At 39.0% G+C, this 22,884-nt stretch overlaps 1 protein-coding gene across 2 annotated transcripts in view; it reads right to left on the bottom strand.

Annotated features, from left to right (window-relative positions):
- Positions 1 to 22,884, bottom strand: part of GUCY1A2 (guanylate cyclase 1 soluble subunit alpha 2) — a 141,058-nt gene that overhangs the window by 94,488 nt on the left and 23,686 nt on the right. For both annotated transcript variants that reach the window (XM_069014608.1, XM_069014616.1), the window contains exon 4: positions 17,067 to 17,785. In XM_069014608.1, coding sequence (XP_068870709.1) covers positions 17,067 to 17,785 — 719 coding nt within the window. The remainder of the gene's footprint in view (positions 1 to 17,066; positions 17,786 to 22,884) is intronic.

Raw genomic sequence — 22,884 nt, 5'->3', positions numbered from 1 at the left:
GTTTGGACTGTGAAAATGATATTGGGACTGCTGGTTTAGCCTTGTATCAACACATAGCATGGCTTATCATGTGATGTTGTATTTAGCCAACAGTTTCATACCAAAACAAAGAAAACATTTTGTTCTTATTGGATATTTGAAATGGCCAAACACATCAACTTTCTCAAATCCCAGTATCATATTTATTACTATAGCTTATCTCCCCTGTGAAAGAGTCCATTAATAAACAAATAATATTTAGATAGTCACATCATAGCTGAAAAAAACCACAGAAAATGTCAAATGTTATAACTACACTCTAGTCATCAAGTTATATGAGAAAAATTTAGACCTTTTAAAATATTTTTTCTCTGTTTCTTTCTCCCTTCCTACTTACAGTATTGATGACCTTTCTTTAGTTAAAGAGACAGTGAAACTTCTAAGTTACATAGTACAATGAGGTGGTTTGTGGCAGACTAGCCTCTTTATGGACATAAGAAACGGAAAAGAAAAATATTTCACATTTAAACAACTCATTCCACCTGCTGCCTTACAGAACAGGGAGCCTGGGTCCTGAGTTTCATGAGTGAGCCCAAAAGCTTTTCTCCCTCCAGTCCTTGTGCCATCTTCTGATGGCAGGATTGCCAGATCTATAAAAAGGACTCAGGACCTTCTTTTCATACAAACAGTATTTGTTCATATCTTGGTTCATATTTCAAGATAGAGTTGGAATAGTCCACTCTATTTAGTACTGTGCAGTGTCTTAATATATACAGACTCTTACTGATTTACAAAGAATTCTGTACAGATTCTGAACACTTAATTTTACAAGAAAATCGCACACTAAGTGGACTATATATGATTCTAAGACATCTGTATTCTCAAAAACAACAGAGAAGAAAAAAATTTAAAACTCTAATTAAAAGCTATATAGTAAAAGCATTAGGGGAATTTGCCAGCCAGTAATAGTAGCATCACAAATCAGTGATGCCAAATCACTAATAATGGCAATTCGAGGGCAATTCTACCCCTCGTAGGTGCTTCCTCCAATTCCTACTGTCCTGAACAAAAATCTAAATTACTGAGAGGTAATATTATCTTTCATCTGAAAAAACTTTTAATGCAGTGCATATCAAATTGCTTTCCATGTTCTACATGAATAGGAAATAAATAAGGTTTTATTTGGCAAGATGGATTCAGAGAAAGGAACTGTTTCATTTGACACTGGTAGGCAAACCCCAAACCCTTCAAAAGAAAATTTTTGCAAACGCCTGACAGGACACAGCTACACTACACACCATTGCAATGTGAACTCCTAAAAGCTGTGTTCACTTTTCATTTCTCAGTGGTTTTCCTGATACAAGCATATGTAAATAATGATATATATGGCCTCACTACTGTTTTTCTATCTACTGCCAGAGTGTCTACAGAAGGTGCACTGTGTTACAGTGTACACGTTATGATCAACTTAAGTGCATGGTATAAACAAGGATTACACACATTATGCTTTTCTGAATGCAAACATGGCTACATGCCATATTTTAAATCAATTAAGATGTAATTTTAAAATATTAAATTATTAAAAATTTCAGAAGTAAGAAAATTTTGAATTTTTAAATATCACCAGTGGTATAGCCAAAATATGTGCAGATGACTTTACTCATGGGTTCCTGTTACCTTTAGCAGAAATCTTTGAATAGAAAATGAAAACTCTTCAATGAGCAATAGAAAAAGAAATCAAGCAAACTGGCACTCTTAAAAGTAAGTACATTTCTGGATTATCAGCTGCATTACATTGTATAGGTAAAAAGATATTTCTTCGCCTCTTCTTTTCAGACTCCAGTGCAAAGCAGATAAGAAAGGCTGCCATAGAACTGTTCCTTCTCTCTTAAACAAAATGCAAGGCAACAGAAAATCAGACTTTCTGAATTGCAATTTGATTTTAGTTGTACAGCATGGTGGTCTGTAATTCCAACAAAAGGGTACTTGAAGGAATATATTTTTGTCTGTTTTCATGTTAGTTAAAATCCTGCCTGCCTCTTTTATAGTAATTTGCACAAATCATGTTAAATTTAGTGGAGACAAGACATTTCTTCCAACAAAGATGAGCACTTTTAAGCATTTGTGCACCAAACCCTTGTGCCAGTGCAGTGTCAAGTACAAGACTCTCTCTGGCTATCTCAGCTTGCTGTTTGCCTATATAAGAACTCATTTGTTTCCTACAGCCTTTTAGTTTTTTCCAATCCCTATGTTTTGCAAAAATATACCTGTAACAAACTTATTAACAGTAAATGGGTCCCAATAACTAGGGCATTCAGGTAAACTTTTCAAGATGTTTCTGATCCCAGTTTAAAACAAACCTTCCACTCCCACTCCTCCGGGAGAGGTTATTTTAAATCTAGATCACTTTCATGAACAAGAACAGAGAGTTATATTATTAGATTCTTCTCACAGATCTGCAGTAGCAGATTGACAAATACCCTTTACTGATCCATTTCTTCAAAGGGAATAAACCTACAGATTAAATTAATTTCTTGATCTTAATTCTACTAAGGAGAAGATGGATTTACTCATGGACTTCATAAACTGTTGTGGGATATCAGTCCTGTTCAGCAGAATGCCTTATTTCTGTTAATTTTCTCTAACTAAAGTGTGAAAGCACCAGACAGCCTCTAGGTAGATTACTACATACAAATACAAATGCTTGAAGAATTATACAGGAGATCTGTTAAGCTTAAACACCCAGGGCACTTTTTTTTGCGATTCACACATCACTTCTTTCGAAGAAGTAAGCCCTATGCTTTTTAATCTATGCAAGGATCAAAAACTACCTCTTTTTTTCCAATTCCACAACACATTATCAAACACTGATCATCTGTACAATTTTCACTTCAGCAGACATGATTCAGAAACGCATGCAGATACTCTAGAAACATTAATAACTCTTCAGCTTGTTAGAAAATGGAATCTGTTTTTCCTTCGCGTTTAATCCTTCTGCTTCCCCAGTCATGTGCGAAAGCTCTGCTTGAACAGCAACCACTAACACTGGCTGCATAATCCACCGGATAAACCAATTAACAGAGGGAAGCTTAAGGCCATCTCTGATCTGGCAACTAGCTATTTCTGTCATAAATTTCAATATTGCATAGCTAGGAAAAATGTTACAAAAAAGTCTCCTTTCAGGAGGGGACCCTCAGTAGGAAAATACTCTTGCATCTGCTTAAAGAAAACTCCTGGGTATCGGCTTCTGTGAAGACTAATCAAGGGCATAAAAATTTGCAGTGCTGCTCCCATTAATTTGGATGACTCACTGCCACAATTATTTTCTAATATCAGGGCTATCACAGCTGAAGGATTGAGGCCTCCCACCAGGCAAGGATCTGGAAACCCTGAAGAACCTCAGGTGTGCTTTGTTCAAGGAGAAGCATATTGTACATGTAAGCCTCACCCAAAGAGAAGGGACGAGGATTCCCTCTGCTCCAAACTGCTCATGAAACACAGATAAGCTGAAGGAAATAACAGACAAAGGGATTAGAAGGTAGTTAAATGGAGAGGTACATGTCCCAGAAAACTTCTTCAAAAACATCCAGTCTTCACAGCAAGTGAAGAACCAGTGTGCTGGTTTAGAGAGCTGTTCATGCAAAGTGGAGAGTATGAAAATGAGTGAAAGGGTCAGAGAAGAAGACAGGTGTGCTCTTTGCTTTGCATATAGTCAGCTCGTTTAATAACTCACTGATACAGGTAATTTGCAACATTATTTTAAAACCCATTTTTTCTTCATCACAGCTCTTTCTTTTGAGAGAAAGTTGCATTAGCTGTCTGCTAATACAGAATATGACTGATCTGACTCGGTGATGCTCAGCTGCAACAAGATTGGGATGGGCTAAATGGAACAAAAGGATATCTGTAACAATTTCAAAAAGCAACAGCACTTCTGCAAGACTCAGGCATGCAGCAGCGGTCCTCACTCAGCTGAGATACAGAAGGGGCCTGAGGTCTGAAATAGAGCTTCCAGGTGAGAAACAAGAGCTCACCCAGATGTACAACATCCCTTTCTCAATGTGATCAGTCTGGAGGCAGACACACTTCTGTAAGATCATTAACTCTTAACCAGCCACTCATGCTCTACGAGAAAAGTGGACAACTTCCATGCCCAGAGACCCTCCTGAGGTTGCTTTCCTGGTGATACCCATTAGGCCGCTGACCCGCTGATGGGGAAAGCTGCAGCACTGCTCGGCCAGCAACCCCTGGCCAGCATGGCTCGGGCATCATGTCACTCTACCAGCCATGACTTGGCTCCTCATTCACTGGCCACATTGCACCAGTGTAGAGGTGGATGGAGCTCATCCATAAATTCCAGCAAAACACCACACGGTGTATTTTAGAGTTATTTGTGTGCCCACTATGTTCATGGCCAGCCCTGCCAATGGCGAGTTCACTGTACCGGAGCAATGGGCTAACACATCCTTCAAAGTTTCACCCAGCAGGACTATTGCCATAGAGGCACCTTCTTTGAGTGAAGATTTAATGCCAAGAGCTTTGCTGATAGGATATTTTGTAGAGAACATTTTTATCTATGCCACAAAAAAGCCAACAGATTAAACTCTTCCTTTCATCATCTCAAACACCTCACTCAGGTGTTGCTTCCCTTAGCAGATTGCAGGTTAATTCCTTGTATATTATTAATTTTTAAAATAATGCCTGCATTAAGGTATATTAAGACTCAATATAACAAATATTTCAATTAAAACATCTTAAAACAGTATCTTGGATCTGCTCTATTTTCTTAGATAGTCTTTGGTTAAATTCTCCTTGACTTCACATTGAACTTATATCCTCACCCAGTAATCACTCAGAGCAGCATTTGACAACTTCACTGTAAGATCTCTTAGTGAAAGGAGCCTTGGGTTTAGCCTACAAAAGCCATTTGTAGCTGAACACAATTCCAGAAATTTGGGTGAGTGATCAATCAGTTCTTTCACCTCATAATTTTGTAGAGCTGTACTTTGGCACAGGTGCAAAACAACGTTAGTCACTCCAGATTATTAATTGGTGATTTTTTTGACATTTCCCATAATTAATGGTACAATCTCTACTTCTACAGTGGCTAGAGAAAGAAGTCTTAAAATGTCAATCAAATTAACACATTCAAAAATATGAACCTTATACAACATTTTAAGTCACATTTTGTTGAATGGTAAATTCTTTTTTTAGACAAAAAGGCTTTTTTTTCTAAAGAAGAAAAGGATTATTTATGATTGTGTCTCTTTTAAGCTAAAAAAACACAGCAATACAGTATTGACGACATTAATGACTCCTATTTAGAAACAAAAGTCTAATTCCCAGAACATGCCATATGCATTGCTTCTGTTACCAAAAGAGTTTCATACTCAAGGCACGTGCAGGAGCAGTCACCAAATATAATTCTTGCACTTCATCATCATCGTTGAAAGGTTTGGGTTGCAAGGGACCCTAAAGATTATCTAATTCCACCTACCCTGCCATGGGCAGGGACACCTTCACTAGACCTGGTTGCTCAGAGCCCCATCCAGCCTGGTCCCGAACACTTCCAGGGACGGAGCATTCACAGCTTCCCTGGAAAATCTGTTCCAGTGCATCACCACCCTCACAGGAATGAACATCTATTCTAAACCTATTCCCTTTCATTTTAAAGCCATTCCCCCTTGTCCTATCTCTACATGCCCTTGTAAAAAGTCCCTCTCCAGCTCTTTTGTAACGCCCTTTAGGTACTGGAAGGCTGATATAAGGTCTCCCCAGAGCCTTCTCTGCTCCAGGCTGAATAGCTCCAGCTCTCTCAAAGTCAAATGAAACTTTACTTTCTTCTCCTTACTCAAAATAAATACCTTCTTTCAAAGTAATCCTGTTGTAACTGGGCTGATGATAAATAGTAAGCAAATCAAGATGTGACATCTTACTTATCCTGAGCAAAAGTACCAGGTTTTGGTCCCACAGCAGCAGCACAATATGCTTAGTTTAGAATTGTAACTTATCAGTTCGGGGTCAGGAGATCCTGACCACAGTCACTGGTACTTCTCTTTGGTTTTATGCTGTCATTTTTTTATTCTTTGTTTTCCTACACCTGCACAGCTGACTACACCAATACTCACAGAATGAACTGGCAGCATTCTACTACAAAAAATGTGTAATTTCTGGACAGTGCAAACAGTGGGTTGCTAGGATGGTTCTTCAAGTCCTGCTAGTCCAGTGTAGCACCCTGGTGTGTTCAACACATTCAGTGAGCCCTTATATAATTATATGACACCATGGGAAAAAAACAGAATCAGAGCAGTAAGTCAGTTATTTTTAAATATTGTTTATGTATTTGTTAGTGTTATTCCCATGTCCCTGGAACTCTCTGTGGAGTTCCCCATCACCCAAAATGGTTCCAAAAGCCTTTCAGGACCCTCTGATGCTGCTGAACATAGTTAGGAAACCTCTCAGATGTTTCTGCATTTTTGGCTGACAGAAAATATTCTCTGTTATTTTATGCTCCTATTCCCAGGAACAAATGCCAGAAACTGAATGTTCAAGACACAGAACAGAAGTTATCCAATAACTGAATTTGAAGCCTTCCTGAGCAAAGAGGAAATAGACTGAATCAGCAGTCCTCTGAGATCAGTGAGAAAATTTGATGCCCTTTTAATGATAAGTTCCATGCTTCTTTCACATGAAAATTAAACAATACTGCTTGTCTGCACAGCACTCACATCGCTGCTGTAGACAATATTTTTATAGCAATTTTTCCTTTAAAATGAAAAACTAAATACAATTCAGTGAAGCTGAAAAATCAAAGTTCTTTCAATATGAAGTATCTCCTTCAATACCTGCCAAGCACTGGTATTTTTCCCTTTGGGTCTCAGTGGAGCTGGAATTAACACAGCCTCATCTGTTCTTTCTTGGTAGCTCTCCTCTACTGGCAGTAACAGAACTCTGAGAATTCGGGAGCCCTTCATTACTTTTGCCTGACATCTACCAGGTGCAATGTCCATGGAGGCAGAATTTACCTTCACAGGGGAGTCATCCAAAAGTCTGCACAGCAAAGGACTCTGAGCCACAGCAAGCACAGCCAAAACAATCCCCAGGCTCTGTTAATCCATTCAAACATTCCCTCTGCTGGGTGCCTTTGAGGTAACCAAGCAGGAAATACCAACAGTTTTACCAAAAAAATTGTCACAATTCTTTTAAGTCAAACATTTAAAATATAATTACTTTAGCATTCACTGGAAAGTGTTACACTAATACAAGAAATCAGCCTGTGCTGTGTTGTATGAGATCAGTTTTAATATCATCCCTTTCTAAGCAAGGTTGTCCTGAAAAGGAGAAGCTACTTGACAATTGAAATGATACAACACTCCTTCTGGGGGGTTAGGATCAAAAGGAGAATTTAAGCTTCAAAGACCCCTAGCATCAGTGGAAGGAGGGAACACAACCACGTTCCCTGATCCACACCTGGTGCCCATCCCGCATCTCAGCATCACTGAACTTCTCTGCTCAAATAGAGCCAAAACAGCACCATGTGCTGAAGTGCTGTGACAGCCTACACCCATCACACACATAGAACAAAACAGAAGCCTGCCCAGTTTTCACTTTCCTCCTCTAGCCATTGGGCATGACTTCACTTCTGCTTTGGGATAGGTGTATCTGCCCTTCAACAGCCATGACCGAGAACATCAAAGTTATCTCCGTTTGAATGTCTCTGCCCATTAAAATACCTGCTTAAGAAACTGATTTATTAAGAGACTGTTTGCATATCTGGGGTCATTCTTCAAGCTCTTCCAAACACAGCACAGGCCAAATACTTTTAAGCTCTAAGCTTTTATTTTATGAATTTTCAGAAGCACTTATCTTTGCAACCTGTCAATGTAAGCCATCTTTTTCTAAACACTTCAATATATTATCTGTACTGTCTCAAGTAGGATCCTCTAGACCTGCATTTTCATCAGAACAGACATTTTTAAAGCTACCAGTTCAACATTTGAGGAAGGAAGTACAAGACTAAGTACTGAGACATGACATGGTCAGATCCTACCAACTACAGTGATGACAGCAATCCACTAAAGCCACTCCACTGGAATGTTCCTAGGAAGATGCTGTCAGAAAGATACAGAAAATAATAGCTGGAATCATTTTTATTAAGATTACACAATAAGTTCATAACAACCCCTTCTAGGAAAGGGAAAAAAGGATTAAATCTCTAAATTGTCAAAGAAAAAGAAAGGTAATGTGAAAATTAAAGTGAAATATGTTTTTATTCTTGTTATAGTTGCATAAATCCTGCTCTTCCAGTGAGCCCACAGCAGAATGAGAATCATGACAGAAAAAAGCTGCTGTCCAGTGTGAACAGGAAGATCAATTCCTGTTCTTATAAAAAAAGAAAAATAGTAAACCCTAACATATATAAAACTCTCAAGACAGACAGAAACTACATTGATCAAAATGCTGAAAATAATATTTCAATATGTCTTCATCTAGGACCAAATTTTAACATGTTCACATCTTTCTGAGGTGTTGAAGTACCAAATGTTTATTATTTGTTTGCAATCTGCAAAGAGGAAAACTTTATTTTTTTAAGAGGAAAAGTATGTGTTAGGAGTATCTTACATGCCTGTCCTGTGTCTGTGGAAGAAGAACATTTAATTCTTTTCTAAGTCCTCACTTAAAGCCAAAGGTTAGTGACAGGAACAAATAATACAAACATTATTTTATGGGTTAAGTCGTTTCACTCTCTTTAATCACAACAATATGAGGGGCGTGCTATATGCTTTTTTAAAGGAAATGTATCTTAGATAATCTAGCTGGAGAGAATGTGAATATAATGGTTATAAAAGGCATATTCCAAAAAAATGCAGAATGAAACAAACTATAAAATTTGGAGAATCCTCAAGACAGCACATTAAAAACCTCTACATTATATTTTTTTCTTTGTGATTGCTTAGCACAGGCAGAAGAACCTGGGCTCATCCCTGTGTTCCCTCTAAGCAGTACCTTCGTGGTTTATGTAACTTCTACATCTAATGTATCACTTAGTGAGTTAACTTCTACCTTAGCATGCCCTAAAAACCTTCAAGTGACAAAGAAATATTCTCAGAGTAGCAAATCCAGTTATCCAACTGCTGGTCTGCCTGGCTGGGCTGTACACTTGAATTGTGACTCCATCCTCAACTTTGTAAAGAACTGCAAAGGAAAGGCTCATCCTTCCTGGCTGAGTACTCTGGCCTCCTCAACCATTTCATCACTGCAAAACACATGCTGAAACAATGATTAGCACTACTGGCATGGGCCACCTGCCTGACTATAGGTGATCTGCTGTTATTGACACTGTCAGTCTCCTGGAAGACCCTGGAGTAGAGCAGGTAAATATCACACATCCTTGGCAAGAGCAAAAGGCAGCAAAATGTTACCTAGTCAAACTTACTCATGTCCAGTACTGCTCAGAGAAATCAGAAACACTGCCCCTGGCCAGGTATTAGCAAATCAACACCTGCCTTTAGAGTACTGATTTTTGCAAATCTCTATTATCTCTCTGCTAATTATTCCTAATGCAAAATGTTATTTCCTATGCAAAATTTTATTCCTAATGCAAGTGTTATTTCACAGTAGTATTCCCTTTGATTAGAGTCTTATGACCTACAAAATCTACAATGTCTGATTCACCTACATTCCCAGAATATAATCAGCTCAAATGCAGGGACAAGTCTCAGGCAAAGTATTTTGCTGTTAACTGCCTATTCTGTCTGGGTCCGTGGCCCAGCAAAACATCAGCAAAGTTTTTATTTCATAGAGAGTCTCAAAATCTCAGAGCTTTGCTTCTGTGGAAATAAAGCATGAAAAATTCAGGAGAAGATCCATGCCCAGTGAGCATGAATAAATTAACATATTTAGAGTCAAACCATGCTGTCAACTACAATTTAAATTCAAAAGACTAGATATTTATGAGATATGATTGGAGGAAACAAGCCAAGTAGTCAAAAACTGGTCCAAAACTACTAAGCTACACTCAAAACCAAACAGAAGGGAATCCCACGGTCCTAATTTGAGGTTTGAAGACGAAATTGAAGGTGAAGGGGAAAAGTGATAAGCTTCCTCTTTCATGTGGGCTCTTTGGCCATGCAGGACAGTTCTGCAATAACCTGGGGTACCTCAGGCTTGCCCTCAGGCACGGAGCATGTTCCAGGAGTAGGGTTAGCAGGAGGTGTGGCAATTGCTGGGTAGAAGTGGCCTTACAACTGAAAGCTGACAACACAGGTAGTGCCAGCCCTGGCATTCTCTGCCCCTCAGAGCAATGCACCCAATGTTCATGCTCAGAGGCACACCCAGGTGTTCTGACAGGCTCTGACTTCCCACACATGCACTTATGAGAGCTCCTGCACAAAGCCCACTCAATCCACAGGGAGACACTCCAGACTTTCCCCTTCTTAGTCCATTCAGCCTCTGCAAAGAGACACATCAATAAAACCTCAGCTTGACTTCACGCACTGCCAAGTTTCAAGTGCCAGCACAGGAAGGAGTAAGGCAAAGAGTGACTGAATGTGTCTGCTTTAATTCAACCATCCCAAGGAAAAGGGCTTTTTACTGACATCACACCCATTCAGATTAGATGGCATGAAAAGCACAGTCACTCAAGAACTCAGATAAGCAAATGAGGAAAAACATGAAAATGTATTGTGAACAGCCAACACCTAACTTTAGGCAGTGGAACAAAGAGGTAGGAAAAAATGCATTCCTGAAAATCAAACTGAGTTGTCTCTAAGTATTCTCATCTGGTAATATAAAAATTAATGAAATGCGTTTTGTTCCAGTTATGTTCCAGTTATGTGCTTTAGAAACCCATTCAAAGTTTTTGCAGCAAATAGAGAAGTATGGCCATTTTCATGTCCAACCAGCTTCCTTATCAAAAAATTATATAAATCGTAAGAGGGAAGAGCTTACCATGGAGTCAGATTGTTTTAATAGTCACTTCACTTGACAAAGCAATTTCCATACAGCTTCTTTGTTTTTCAGCTAATGTAAATAAGAAGGAAGTATTTTACCTTTATATTGCTACACTTAAGTCCTATCACTGAAAACACTTTCAAAATGACATTTTCATTGCCCTGTCTTACAGTAGAAATATTAACAATTCTGGGCCAGTTTCACAATGTTATTAAAGCTCTGCACAACTGTTTGTAAGGTAAGTCATGTCATCTGTTGTTTCTCATAACCCATCACAATCTCTAGAAGCAGTCAAGCCAGCCAATCCAATTCATCTTCAAAACCATCAAAATGTATACATATTTTGACAAGCAAATGGGTGGGATATTAGCATTAGCAGAAACAGAAGACACAAACTGGATTCCAAGAGCTCCATGACCCTACAGAGCAATGGGAGCTTAGTGTCAAAATCTGACTGACTGTGAATAAATCAGCTCTAGGAAAAATTACAATTTCTAGATCATAAGTGACAGATGTCCCTTATGCCAGAATGACTTTCGGGCCATTTCATTTTAATTTTATTAGGAGAAGAGGAAAAACAGTTACAGAGCAAAAGCAAAACACAAGATTGTATACAGTGGCTTTTAAATTAATCTGCTAGTGTCAGGACTTCTTGTTTCATTCAACACTGGGCACCACAAACAAGAGATCAGTGCCTGCCCCTCCTCTTCCCCTCACAAGGAAGTTGTAACTGCAATGAGGTCTCTCCTCAGCCTCCTCTTCTCCAGGCTGAACACACCAAGTCACCTCAGCCACTCCTTGTACGGCTTCCCCTCAAGGCCCTTCACCATCTTCGTTGCCCTCCTTTGGACACTCTCCAATAGTTTAATGTCTTTCTTACATTGTGGCACCCAAATCTGCCCCCAGCACTCGAGGTGAGGCCGCCCCAGTGCAGAGCAGAGTGGGACAATCCCCTCCCTTGCCCGGCTGGTGATGCTGTGCCTGGTGCCCCCAGGCCAGGGTTGACCCTCCTGGCTGCCAGGGCACTGCTGACTCATGTCCAACTTGCCACTGACCTGGACCCCCAGGTGCCTTTCCACAGCTCTGCTCTCCAGCATCTCATTCCCCAGTCTCTCCATACATCCAGGGTTACACCATCACACATGGCAAATGCACAGCTGAATGACTGAAAGGAAGTATTTGACTTGGAGATGGCACTTCCTGGTGCCACAGGAGAAGGACTGGATGAATTTGTTTGACTCGGTCAAATAAGACAATGAAAATGAACAGGAGGAATTCCCACTGGTTTCCACTGAATCAGCCTTTATTTTAAAATGAACTGTTGTTTATTACTCAGAACTTCTAAATCTAACTTTCCAGATACAGGACTGTGGTTTTTTCAATCTTGACTCTGGACTGGTTGATTTTTATTTATTTTGCATCTCTCTAAATCAGTACACTGGAAAAAACTCCTGCTGGTGCAGTCTAGCTTATCTACCACAAACCTCTGCTCCCCACTGACAACAGACAAGGTGCTGGCCTAGACAGTCTGCAACATCAATAGAGCTATAAAAAGCCTTCACTACCATTCTGCTGGACATTTTATCATTACAGAGTTGGTGTTTCTTGAAAATCTGAATTATATGTGGCATTTGGAATTTCTTCCAATATAAAAATTTCAGAGGGTCATTTTCATTAAACCCAGTGTTTTGTATTTTAAATGTTGTATTATAATTTGTAATGTTTTTTCCATATAATTTGTAACTTTTTTCCATAACAAAAGTATTTCATGTCTAAAATTACTGGAAAAAAATTTTAACTCACATATATAAATAAAAGTCATTTTTTTGCCAGAACACATTTTGCTGAACTGTTAACTGGGAAGTTATGGTTTTAATAAAATATTCAAAGCAACTACATTCCATCAGAAAAAAAGGTCTGGACATCTCCAGTAATGCAGTTTTAGGTGCATTTAGGTTCTTAGACAATTTCCAAAGCCCTCAGTGGCCTAAGTCAAAGGCCAGTGAGTATCCTGATAAAAACTGATTTATTTTAAAGATGGAAAAGGGCTGTTAGTCTGAGCTGAAGAGCAACAATATAAGGAAAATACAGCTGCACAGTATATGGCAGGGAACCTGATTTCTTTCATGATTCACTTTCAACTTTCTTCACAACTGCATGCCATGTCACTGTTTCAGAAAGGTGTGCCCACGAACTGGGCTGGCAGGGCTCCTCCTGTCGATCTGTGCACCAAGAGGGCTGAGTCTGGATCAAGGTCTCAGGGACAGTGGGTCCCTGCAAGGGCAGCCCCACCTCCTCTCAATCGGCCCAGCACTGGTGGCTCAGCAGTGGCACGTGAGGAGGACATTAGCCAGAAGAGGGAAAGCAGGAGAGTCATTCCTTGTGTTCCCATTCAGCTAAAAACTGAAGCAGCTCCAGCCACCTCACCGTACTGCCAAGGAGAGGAGTATTTATATCATGTCACAGAAGGCCTTGCTCATAAGCGCAGCCTGAAAATGAGGATGTACCGATCGGGAGCTTCCAGCCCCTGTCTGGGCAAGAAAAGGTGGGGGGACACCAACCTGCACTGCATGCCCAACTCACCACTGGGTGAGCAGCTCCCTCGCATGCCAGCACCCTCACCTCAGTGAAGGATTGACATGGATTTCAGAACGCTCCGTCACATGAGTTCAGACTCAGCCCTCTTAATTTAATTTATCCCATATGTGACTCCGCTAACATTCACTGAACTTCTGTGAAGTACTGCTGCATTAACCATGTGTGAAGCCATAAGCTATCAACCCCAAATGGTTAATTGTCACAATAAATTTATTTCTTATTGTTGCAATAAATAATTGCTCCCATAGAGAGGTATAGAATGAGTTTCCTTAGAGAGGTTAAACAGCAAACATTGTGACCTTGTTATTTAGGGAAAATATCCAAAATTTGGAAAATCTGACTGGATGCTAGTGAAGGTCTCTGGTTAAACACCAAAAAAAACCAAAGGAAAAAAAGATACTAAATAAAAATTAGAGTGAAATGTGAAAAACAACAGAATGTTTGTATAAGAAGTACAGCAGCAGGGCCCTTCAGCATCTGGGGAGTACCACACCATAAGAAAAAACCCAAGAACAAGCATTTAGCTGCATGGGAAAACTGGAAACATGGCGTTGGGAATCGCATTTAAAGCTAGGTGTCCATGTTCTTCACGTGTGGAGTTCTTTTTTTTTTGTTTGATCCCTAGAACAATGGGATCCTGTAAATGCTCTGAGCTCCAGAGAACAGCTGGTGACATACCAAATTAACAAAACTTTGCTAAGATATTAATGCATGAGGCTGTGCTTCTGCAAAGGCAGACATACAGCTCTGCAGGAAGTGCTACCTATGACACAGACCTCACAGGCCTTATATCAGAAATTTAGGATAGTCTTATTTATTCCAATGATTCAAGTACCAGTAAATTGAAACATACAAATGAGCCTTTAAATAAATGGGACAAGCACTAAACACCCTGAAACTAAGCACAGGTGGGGTTTCTTATGTTGCTTGTAGGTTTTTAGTTAGGGAAAGATCACAATTTGTGACTTACTTTCATCTGAACACAGAGCTGATGTCAGGACTAAATGAAAATTGTTTTCTTATTCTGTCTTTCTCACTGCAAGTCTGAAAAAATATATAATTTATGTATTGAAATGAAAATAAATGTCTTTTGAAAAGAGGCTGGAACATCTTCTGTTCATTGTAAATTTATTTTTGAATTTATTTTTTGAATTTATTTTTGAATAATAATTTTTTTAAATTTTTTTTTTTTTATGCAATAAGACATCTGAACAGCTTCAACACTGCAGCAGAGTTGTCCGGGTCATATGCCTACAGCTGCCGTTTAAGGTAACCAAGCCTGAAAAGAGTTGGTTATAGCAGAGTCAGATTTATTGTTTTTAAAAAAGATAAGTAGCTCTAAGTGGGATGCTATTTCAGTATGAACTGAATAGAGGTGTGTGGCAGAGAAATAGGGAAATGTCTAAGTCAGTTACTGGCGACTTTTAAGCAAGGTCATGCTTACAGCCACTGATCTACCTGCCTAATACTCAACTTCCAAACAAGCGTTGACAAATTGAAAAGAATTCCAAAATGAGCTAAATGAGTGACATGAGCTATGGGAAAATAATACAGCATGCAGTTCCCAAGGCTCAGTCTACTTTTTTTATCCGTAAAGGACTGAGCATGACATAAACTGTATTGCTATGTCCCTCCTCCCAAAATCTATGTAAGCAAGTCAACCACAGCTTAGGAATCTGTGCAGCTTTCTTTTTTTTTTTAAAAAAGGGAATATCTAGCAAAATGCATCATATGCTGAGATTTTTTTAACTATTCACAAGCAAAAAATTTTTAAAAATGCTTATCAAATGGGTGAGATGGAGGAAAATACCTCTTTGGAAAAACTGATGTTCTCCAATTAATTCCCGTGCCTGCAGCACAACAGCTCCCCTGCACCTCACCATCACCCTTTTGCCTCTCATTTACACCTTACTGTTCAAGATACAATTTTTCTCCTAACTGCTGGCAGGCAAAGGATTTCCTTTACTGCCATCCCCTTCTACCTGCTTCTCTGGGTGTTAGTACTGACTAATCTAAAATCCTGCCTCCAGCAAGCCCCATTCCTGCCACTTCTCCTAAGAGCAAGCCACAAGCATACGAAACCTGTCAGGTAAGAGAATATTTTGTGTGTTTAACTTGATTAAAATAGGGAAAAAGGCTTTGAAAGCTTCCCTCCCCCACCTAAACCTTCTTCCTCTTCAGAGTGATTTACAGCAGACACGTGAAGAGCAGAAGACAGTCAGAGGGCTATGACTCTGTCCTGGGACAGCAGAAGGTTTCTGAGAGGGATAGGCACGTTCCACATGAAGCATCATGAAACCAGACCCCTTCAAAGGAGAAACAAATGTGTCATAAGGTAGCTCAGAGCCAACACCTACATCCCTTTCACACCATGTTTCCTTTTTGTAATTAAAGGCTAGGGTGACACTGAGAACAGACTCTGAAAAATAAACGCTCTTTTGGTTTTTAAAAGGTTGAGTTACATCAACTAATACAAAATAAAAGCACTAGTTTGTTTCTCTTGGGGGAACATGTTTCCGGAGGAAAATGCACCAGACATATGTTTATAGCTGCCAAAGTATAGTGCCAAAGAGGAGCTGGAAATATTGCTGCTGTAAGACGTAACTGTGTTTTGAATCATCATAGAATCACAGAACCATAGAATGGTTTGGGTTCGAAGGCACCTTAAAGATCATCCAGTTCCACTCAGGGCAGCAGTATTTCCAAGGCACCCACACAGACTTTCAAGGCTTTAAGCAAGTTTTAATGTTGGCATTAAGTACAAGTACTTTGGTGCATAAAACTTGGAACCCTACTTCACACCAAAAAGCTTCCCTTTAATTCAAGGATAGGCATTGAGACAAATTCCATCCAGACACTGGAGAACTCCACACTAAAGACATGTTCTCAGCGTACTCAGCTGAATGCACTGAACTCAACATAGGGCTCACTGGTTAAGGCAGCTCTCTCCTAAAACACTGAGGAAGCAGGCAGTGTAGGAGGACAAGTGCCTATTTGAATGACTGGAATGCAATAAAACTGGGATAAGTACCACTTACACCTCTGGTTTCCTTGAGTGCAGGGAGAGAGGTAAGAAGAAACTTATAGGAAAGCAGCATTCCAAAATACGGAAATAAGATATAGTAATGTGGCAATGTGAAACCTGCAGTGAGAATCCTTCAGAATAAATACTTAAAGCTAGTCCCTAGTAAATGGCTTAAAAACTATTCTTAAAATAATATAGCTGGAGTGAAATTATGAATTAGATATGAGCATTTTGCAAAATTCCTCACCCTTTTATTCAAGTTGTACTGTTCAATCCCACAGTGCAGAATTTTCTGAATGGAAATACCATTATTTGCTACAACTTCACAGGCAAAGCTTATAAATCATCTAGGAAAATATTCACTTAGCTGGGGAATATCACTTCACCCCTGTTTGCAAGGCATGAGTGAGCTTTCCAGAGTACACAGGACTTGAGCTGCTTTTCTCTGAGCAAAAAATCCTCTCCCATGACACACATATAAGCACATCCCCTTCCAAATTAATATTCTTACCTTATCTTTACTTTCAGAGTCAGAATCCTCAAGTTTGGTCCGAATGACAAAGGGTGTAGATAACCTCAGGAGAACTCGTTCAAACGTGGCACTGATTTTAGGAGAGACTATGTCAAAGCAGTCGTGGAATTTCAGGGTTTTATGAGTGTCACATCTGAGCTGCTTCCTAAGACCTTCTCCAAGCTGGAGAACCAGCATGTTTGGATCAAACATCAGGTGAAAGGGGAAAGCTCTGCAGAAAGTGCTAATGCTAATCCTCAGGTCTAAGGGGGACTGGGAAGTTCCTGCTGGAAGTGCTTTTGTGGTATTTGCATTTTCATGTTCTTTGATAAGGAAAGTCAAACAACTGCAGTTACCTGGGTTTGTCCCCTCTGAACACAGCTTATCATTTGTGACCTGTTCTACTTCTACTTCCAAGCGGTAAATCTTCTTCGCTGCTGCTTTTATCATTCCTGTCATTGCAAATCCCACAATCTGATGTGGGTGAAAATAATGAAGCATGAGATTGCCTTCAGGGAGTTCTTTGCATAGGAAAGAAGGAGATTCCAGGGTGGCCTGTCTTCCAAATGAAGTTCTAATATGCTCCAGCAAAGCATCAAAGCCATTGAAGAAGTCTTGAAGGGTCCCACCTACAGCTCGAAGAACTCTTTCATTCTCGTCAAAGCAGATATTGAAGAATTCCTCCCCAAACTTTTCTTGCATTTCCTCAAACTTCAGACCTATAGGACAATGAGACACTGATGTCAACAACATAGTATTGTTACTGTGTCACATTTTGCCTTTTTTCTTTATTTGCCCGCTACTTTTCCAAAACAGGGAGAGCAGCTTTTTCACTAGACACCTATCCATAGGTTTCTGTGGTGGTTTGGAATAATCCTAGAAGCCATTTTTTTAAGTCCTCATTCTTTCAGCTTGCTGTCCCAGCCAGTGATTAGTGGGTCTGTCTGCTTTTCCCCACTGGCACCAGTATTCATTACAATTTCCCTGACTTTTGCATGTCACATCCAGGCCACTGTGGGAATGCACCCAGGCATGGCTGCATCCCTTCCACTGCAGACCTGGCTACAAATGAGGCTCCTGCTCTTACAGCCTCTCTGCTCACTGCCTCTGTGAAGGATCCAGCTCTTCCCAGCTTGAAGAATAAGATTCTGAGACTCAAAGTCAGTTGTCTGGCTTTCCATACACACCGTAAAGCCCTGCAGTCAGATTACACTTTTAATAGCTGGGGAAGGGGGATTGTGAGTTTTGCGGGGTTTTTTAGCCAAAATACTTTTCTCATTATAGGCACTGGGCACTGCCACAAGATACAAAGAAATAATTACTCCTTTTGTTGCCTGCAAGGGAGAGCAAAGCCTTTTCATTTTAAGCTTCTACCTACACTCACCCATCTTCAAAAAAACCCTGCCTCTTAAGAGCAGCTAATAGATGGTCTGTGATATCTCACAACATCACTTCAAGTTTCTATCACATAAATTCAAAAGGTTTTAATTTACAGAGGTGATAAGGCTGGCACTGCTGAAGGGATGAAAAAATACCAGTAATGGAAATGTGTATCAAATCCTGTTCCAGTTTGTTATTTACCATTTTAAGGATAACCTACAAAAAATATTTTTGAGATGGTCATTAAGCATTTTCCTCTGTCTTATTTCAAGGAAGATACACTCTATTAAGTTTCATCAGTATATAATCCCCATGTCATAGTAGAGTTACAAAATTAATCAGATGTTTGTATTGTTTTAAGATGTAACAGTATAAAAAGAAATATTAATCAGTTGTCTGTGAATTACAAATATCCAGAGTTTTCAAAGGAAATTAATACAGGAATTAACAACACAGTTTCTTCACTACATTGAAATCATATAGAATTACATTTCAGTCAACTAGTCAAACACCTTAAAATTTATCTTGCATTTGAACAGAAATGAAGGGCAGTTATTTCTTTCCTGAGGGCACAACAGGCCCTTTATTTTAATGTGTATTCTGCATGGTTTATAACATTGGTAATATCCCAGCAGATCACTGAACTTCTCATTGTTTAGACTGCTTTTAGGCTTTTAATTTCGGAAGAACAGAGTGCTTAGTGACTTTTATACCCGAGGTATAACAGGGGCAGAAGTCATGTTGTTTGCAGACAATAACCTTTAATAATCTCAAGGCAGTGACTGAACACAGGCATGGTTAACACAGTCAGTATTCACAAGGGATTTCAGTGTTCCCCAGCTTTGCAATCTGCAATGATAATTTTGTTTGGACCTTTTATGTGATTAATAGCAAATTAAAATACATTAAATTACATACATAAATATGACAACATGAGAACATGACAAAGCATATTTTATAGAAGAAGTAATAGCAGTAACTTGGGAAACTTCATTCAGATGTCATTACTCATAAAGAAATTTGGTCACTAAACTAGGTTATTACAAAAATATTCCCAGGATCTTTTATGACCACAGATGGTCAGCTCTGCAGCTAAGCCAAAAGAAAGTACCTCTGGTACACAATGCCCCCTAATATCCTGACTCAGAAGACTGTGTGCCAATTCCTGACTCATTACCATTACGTCTGCATAACATGGTATTGTAATATCTTACCAAAAAATACTCACTATAACCCAAAAAAATTTAAATTCTAACCCATACCAATAATGTCGTAACTGGATATTAATAGGAAGTAGCTAAAAAATCATCATATTTATATGTATACACAAACAGGTATTCATACTTTCAAATCTCATTGTTCTGTATCGTGAAGAGAGAGCAGCTTTAGAAGTTTGTATGTAAAAGTGAGCAGTCTAGCAGGGGCACCCAAGGCTGTAAGATTGCAGAGGCTGTGAAAGCATGGGAACAGGACAGCATCAGAACCCCCTGGGCTATTCATACAAATGGCCAAATACATCCCACAAAGCTGCCCAAAGCGACAGCGCAGGTGAAGTGCCTTTCCAGTGTATGATACAATTACAGCGGAGCACTCGGCTGCCCCGGCGCCACTAACTGGAAATGAGGTTTGCAGAACTCCTCACTCCTGGACTCTGCTGCTACGAATGCGAGCCTCGTCTCGTTATCATTACTGGGAACTGTGTCTCAGTATTCAGCCTCAGGTTTTGCTGATTGTCTTAGATTGGTCTTGTTGTCCGCCCTGGAGACCTGGCTATTCAGTCTGGACACAACATACTGACTCCAAGCAACGTGAATTATACTATGAAACTCAGGTAAATGACCTGGCTTGAGGACGTCCCACTACTTTTAAAAACATTTGAGCTTTGAATTGAGTTACACATAGTACCAGCAGAAAATTAGATTAGCTCTAATAGAAAAATGGATATGACCCAACTCAACCAAACTGCTGGTCTGTGTTAGTCTGAATTTTCTCTATAATAACAGACACTATGATATACTAAGAAAATTAAAGTAAGTCAAACAACCTTCAAAACCCAAAAAGTATAATGTACCTAGCAAGGAAGTTTCTTCCTAAGCCTTACCAATAAGACATCAATTTTTGCATGAAGCATGATGTTTATCTTTGAATTAAAAATATTTGTTAAAAAATTCCTATTATACAAACACATGCAAACTAATTTTTTTCTGGACTTCTCTGCAAAGCTATTCGCTTCAGTGATGTCTTTGTGTAAAGTTGCACAGAATATTTGAAAGGTATTTTTACTGACTTATTCCTGCCTCTCTTATTGAAACAGATGATGAACAGATGCTCACATACCACTAATTCTGTACATACTTCATTATAACCTTCTCACTTGCTACCATATAAATGATCCAAATCTTTTGCATATCTTCTGTGGATTCCCTACCCCTATTTCTGTACATACCTGTTGTGGTTTAAGCCCAGCTGGCAACTAAACACCATACAGACACTTGCTCAACCCCCCAGCCCAGTGGAATGGGGAGGAAAATCAAAAGTAAAACTTGTAGGTTGAGATAAGAGCAGGTTAATAATTGAAACAAAAGGAAAATATAACAATAATAATAATATTAAGTAGTAATAATGATGAAAAAGAGAAAAATAAAACCCACATGATAAGACAAGTGATGCACAATTCAATTTCTCACCACTAAAGCCAGATTCTGTCCCCATCCAGGTCACTCCTCCAGTTTATATACTGGGCATGACATTCTAATGGTGTGGAATGTCCCTTTGGACAGTTTGAGTCTCAGCTGCACTGCCTCCCAGCTTTCTTGTGCCCCTCCTCATTGGCAGAGCATGAGACACAAAAAAAGTCCTTGGCTAAGGATAAACACTACTTAGCAACGACCAAAACATCAGCATGTTATCAACATTATTCTCATACTGAATCCAAAACACACCAATGTACCAGCTACTGAGGAGAAATTAACTCTATCCCAGATAAATTCAGTACATTACCAGATTGGGAGATAGTTTTATTACATGTAGAAAAACCTTCTTGCTAAAAAAATGAATCCCAGAAGTCACTGTCTCTATAGTGCATACTTTATTACATTTGGAGACTTCTGTGGGCTAGTTGTTATCTTTAAATATTACATTCAGTATGATTTCCAATTTCAATGTATATGGTATTTCCTTTGGTTTTTTCTTTTATGCTGAGAAAAGACAAACAAAATCAAAATAATCTTCTTATAACCTTCAGGTTATGCATCTACATAAAAAGTCCAATCTTTTCAAATTCATCTCACGCTCAAATTTTTTTTCTGTTTGATTTTGCAGTGGAATAATTCAAATTGAATATGGCATTGAAAATGTGAGTCAACTTCTGTTCATCAAAACTGACAATTTGCTATTCTATTCTGAAAAGCTGGCATTTCCATTCTTTCTTTTTCACTGTGGACCTCTAAGCAAAATTCTTATTCAGCTTCCCAGAAAAAAAATAATATTTGATATCTGTATGAGGGCCCAGCACTCCCAAATGCAGAGGCCACTGCACTCTCTTATCACCTCATGTATGACCCCGAAATGGCTTCCTAATGAGCACTGGCGTGCAATTGATATGGAGGTAAAGGTCTTCCTTGGTTTCACCAAGACACTCCACTAAATGGTAGTGATTTAAAATAAACCAAAAACCATCCCAACACACTCTGCTGCTCCCCAACTGAAGTAATTCGTTATTTTGAGCTTCTGTTATTTACAAACCTTCTACTAATATACTGAATGAAGTTCTAAAAATTCACTGGTCTCAATTCGCTTTCATCCTGGAGAGGGATCTACTGTGCTCCTACTATTTAAGCTAAGTTGGGAGGACAAATCACACATCATAATTTTAATGTTTCTTCCTTAGAAGTTTATTTTTGTTGCTTTTCCTTATAATGTCACTTTTATTCTAGTCTATACTGGAGAGAAATTAAACATGTACATTGGAAATAGAGGCAAAGCAACGATAGAATGAAAATATTGCTACAGGCCTCCACTGAAAAGCACTTTGGGATCTATGGCAAATTATTATTCTTTGAAAATATGTCTCAAAGACATTAAGAGAAGAGATCCTATACTTGTCAGGCAGATCCAAAATTACCAAAGTCTTTAAGCACAGGTTCAAAGTACAAATTAAGTATTTCACTGAACTGGAGCAGAAATAGATGACTTCATCCTGTAATAACATGCTAGCAAAAGGTCTTCACTTTCTTTTCAGCAGTTAATGTAAACTGCAAAAACCCTACCAAATGTCAAGGAATTAGTACAATATTTTTAAGAATTTTGTACATTATGAAGTGGAGAAATTAGATAAGAATCTGTTCCTACAAAGAAAATCACAAATCATAGGCTCTTCAGAAACAATCAGAAGATAAACGATGTGATAAAAAAATCAAAGTAATCCATTAACTGGTAC

This window comes from Aphelocoma coerulescens, chromosome 1, assembly GCF_041296385.1.
Source record: "Aphelocoma coerulescens isolate FSJ_1873_10779 chromosome 1, UR_Acoe_1.0, whole genome shotgun sequence".
NCBI lineage: Eukaryota > Metazoa > Chordata > Aves > Passeriformes > Corvidae > Aphelocoma > Aphelocoma coerulescens.
The sequence above is the reverse complement of the archived record's forward strand: the minus strand, read 5'-3'. Positions and strand labels throughout refer to the sequence as shown.